Source organism: Sinocyclocheilus rhinocerous, unplaced genomic scaffold, assembly GCF_001515625.1.
Source record: "Sinocyclocheilus rhinocerous isolate Xijiao unplaced genomic scaffold, SAMN03320098_v1.1 scaffold7065, whole genome shotgun sequence".
Lineage (NCBI taxonomy): Eukaryota > Metazoa > Chordata > Actinopteri > Cypriniformes > Cyprinidae > Sinocyclocheilus > Sinocyclocheilus rhinocerous.
In genome coordinates this window covers 7,768-9,714 of record NW_015633523.1, presented here as the reverse complement: position 1 = coordinate 9,714, position 1,947 = coordinate 7,768, and the positions used below count along the sequence as shown (strand labels likewise).

Here is a 1,947-nt window from a genome sequence, read left to right as displayed (position 1 = left end):
AGTGAGAGAGAGAGAGAGAGAGAGAGAGAGTGTGTGTGTGTATAACTCACCTGCCTGCACTGCTTTGACGTACTCCAGAATGACCTTCACGCGACTGTGCAGCATCTTTATAGCGCTGTGCTGAGCGATCAGATGCTCCGCCACTGACAGAAACACACAAACACGGTTTAATCACACACACACACACACAGACCAGCACCTGTAGTGTGTGTGTGTGTGTGTGTGCCGGTGGAGTTCTCTCCTGTCCCGATGGCTGTCATCCGTGCGACGTGATCGACTCCGATGCGCTCTGCTTCTTCTGTCGCTAGTGTATATGGCAGCTCAGCAAACAGCATAGTCGCCTAGCAAAGAGGACAAAAGGTTACGACCTCTGACCTCCAAACTAAAGACGGGTTCAAACACAGACTTCATGTGAACGATGTGAGATCAATCTTTGAGCGAGTGTCTCTGTCCGAGACTGAAACACATCAGAGCTCAGATCTTCACATCAACTCTATCACACGCTTTCTGAAATATTATGTTTGAATCTGCAAATGAGGTATTATCTAATTAAACATGCACAGATTTGCATTCAGTTCCAGCACATAAATCTGATAACTGGATAAAGTCAGGTTCATTCTGGTCTGATTTTGTTCTTATATTAGAGTTGAAGGTTTTTTCAGAGAGGATTCTAGATTTCTCTTTTCATCGCTCCATAAATCAGAAAACACTGTCAACAGACGGAAAACAAACACATTTGCACCATGTTTTAGGAGTGAAAGATTTTAGATTTCTCTTTAAAGATTGAAATCTACAGAAGCAAATAGATAAAGTGCAATAAAATAAACACTTAGATGTGTGTTTCGGATGTTTTCTGTGCACTAGACTGAAAGAAGAGATGATCTGGAGCAGAGCAGACAGAAATCTCTAAACTGAGCCATGAATGAAACACTGCTTCAGTCTGTTCTTTATGTTGATGATCTGTTAGTGTCAGTCCAGCTCAAGTGCTCTAGATAAAGCTGCTTGATTTTCCTCATGTTTTGAGAGACGACCTTTATGTATTAGTATCGCAAAGCCACCAGCCTTTTATTTGTATTTGTCATGTCACAAAACAGAGTTTGGTTCTAGAGATGCGGACGAAACATTACACATTATACTGTACATGAACTTCAGAAACATTAGACCTGGAGCTCAAGTCTACACGCCATGATCAAGATCACTGCAAGTGAAGACCTGCCAACCTTTTGTCTGCACTCAGTTTGGGATATTCCTGTTAAACAGTATTTTAGAGTAAACAGTACAGTTAACCCACAGTTCAATAAATACCTCGGCTTTTTAACCACAGTTTACGGTTTAGTTATTTTTTGCTATTTTTAAATGCTACTTAAATAAAAACTTCTTTAAAACTCCAGTACACTTCTGTATACATGGATTATCATATGTCTACTTCAAATTTCTTTTGAGAGAAGTTTTATTTTTATGGATTGGCCATAATTTAGTGCTATGAACACATGTAATGTGTGTTTCATTCATACTGAAGAGAAAGAAAATCCACATATGCATCACAGAAGACAGAGGTCACAACGCCCCAGGAAATCACTAATATGGACAAAAGCATCCAGCTATCATGTAACTGAATGAAAGACGACAGAAACACTTTGAATGATGACATTTAAAGAGAACATTAAGACAAAAAACACTCTACTGCAACAATGTTTATTTAAAGGGGTCATATGATGCGATTTGAAAGTTGCAAAGACTAAAGTCTCAAATCCAAAGAGATATTCTTTATAAAAGTTCAGAGTCAGCCACACCTACCTAAAACGCCTCGTTCTAACACGCCCCCACATATCTACCTCACTATGTGGGAAGATTTGCATAACTCTATCCCGGCCTCAGCTCACTCTAGGCCTCAGCTCACTCTAGCCCGGCCTCAGCTCACTCTAGCCCGGCCTCAGCTCACTCTAG

The 1,947-nt window shown here is 40.5% G+C and overlaps 1 protein-coding gene across 1 annotated transcript in view; it reads right to left on the bottom strand.

Annotated features, from left to right (window-relative positions):
* The window catches only part of LOC107744068 (COP9 signalosome complex subunit 6), a 3,154-nt gene extending 2,780 nt beyond the window's left edge, over positions 1 to 374 (bottom strand). Inside the window, exons 1-2 of the mRNA XM_016557539.1 lie at positions 227 to 374; positions 51 to 143 (exon numbers count right to left, since the gene is read on the bottom strand). Of these exons, the coding sequence (XP_016413025.1) occupies positions 51 to 143; positions 227 to 335 (202 nt within the window). The 5' untranslated portion in view covers positions 336 to 374. The remainder of the gene's footprint in view (positions 1 to 50; positions 144 to 226) is intronic.
* Between the last annotated feature and the right edge of the window lie 1,573 nt (positions 375 to 1,947).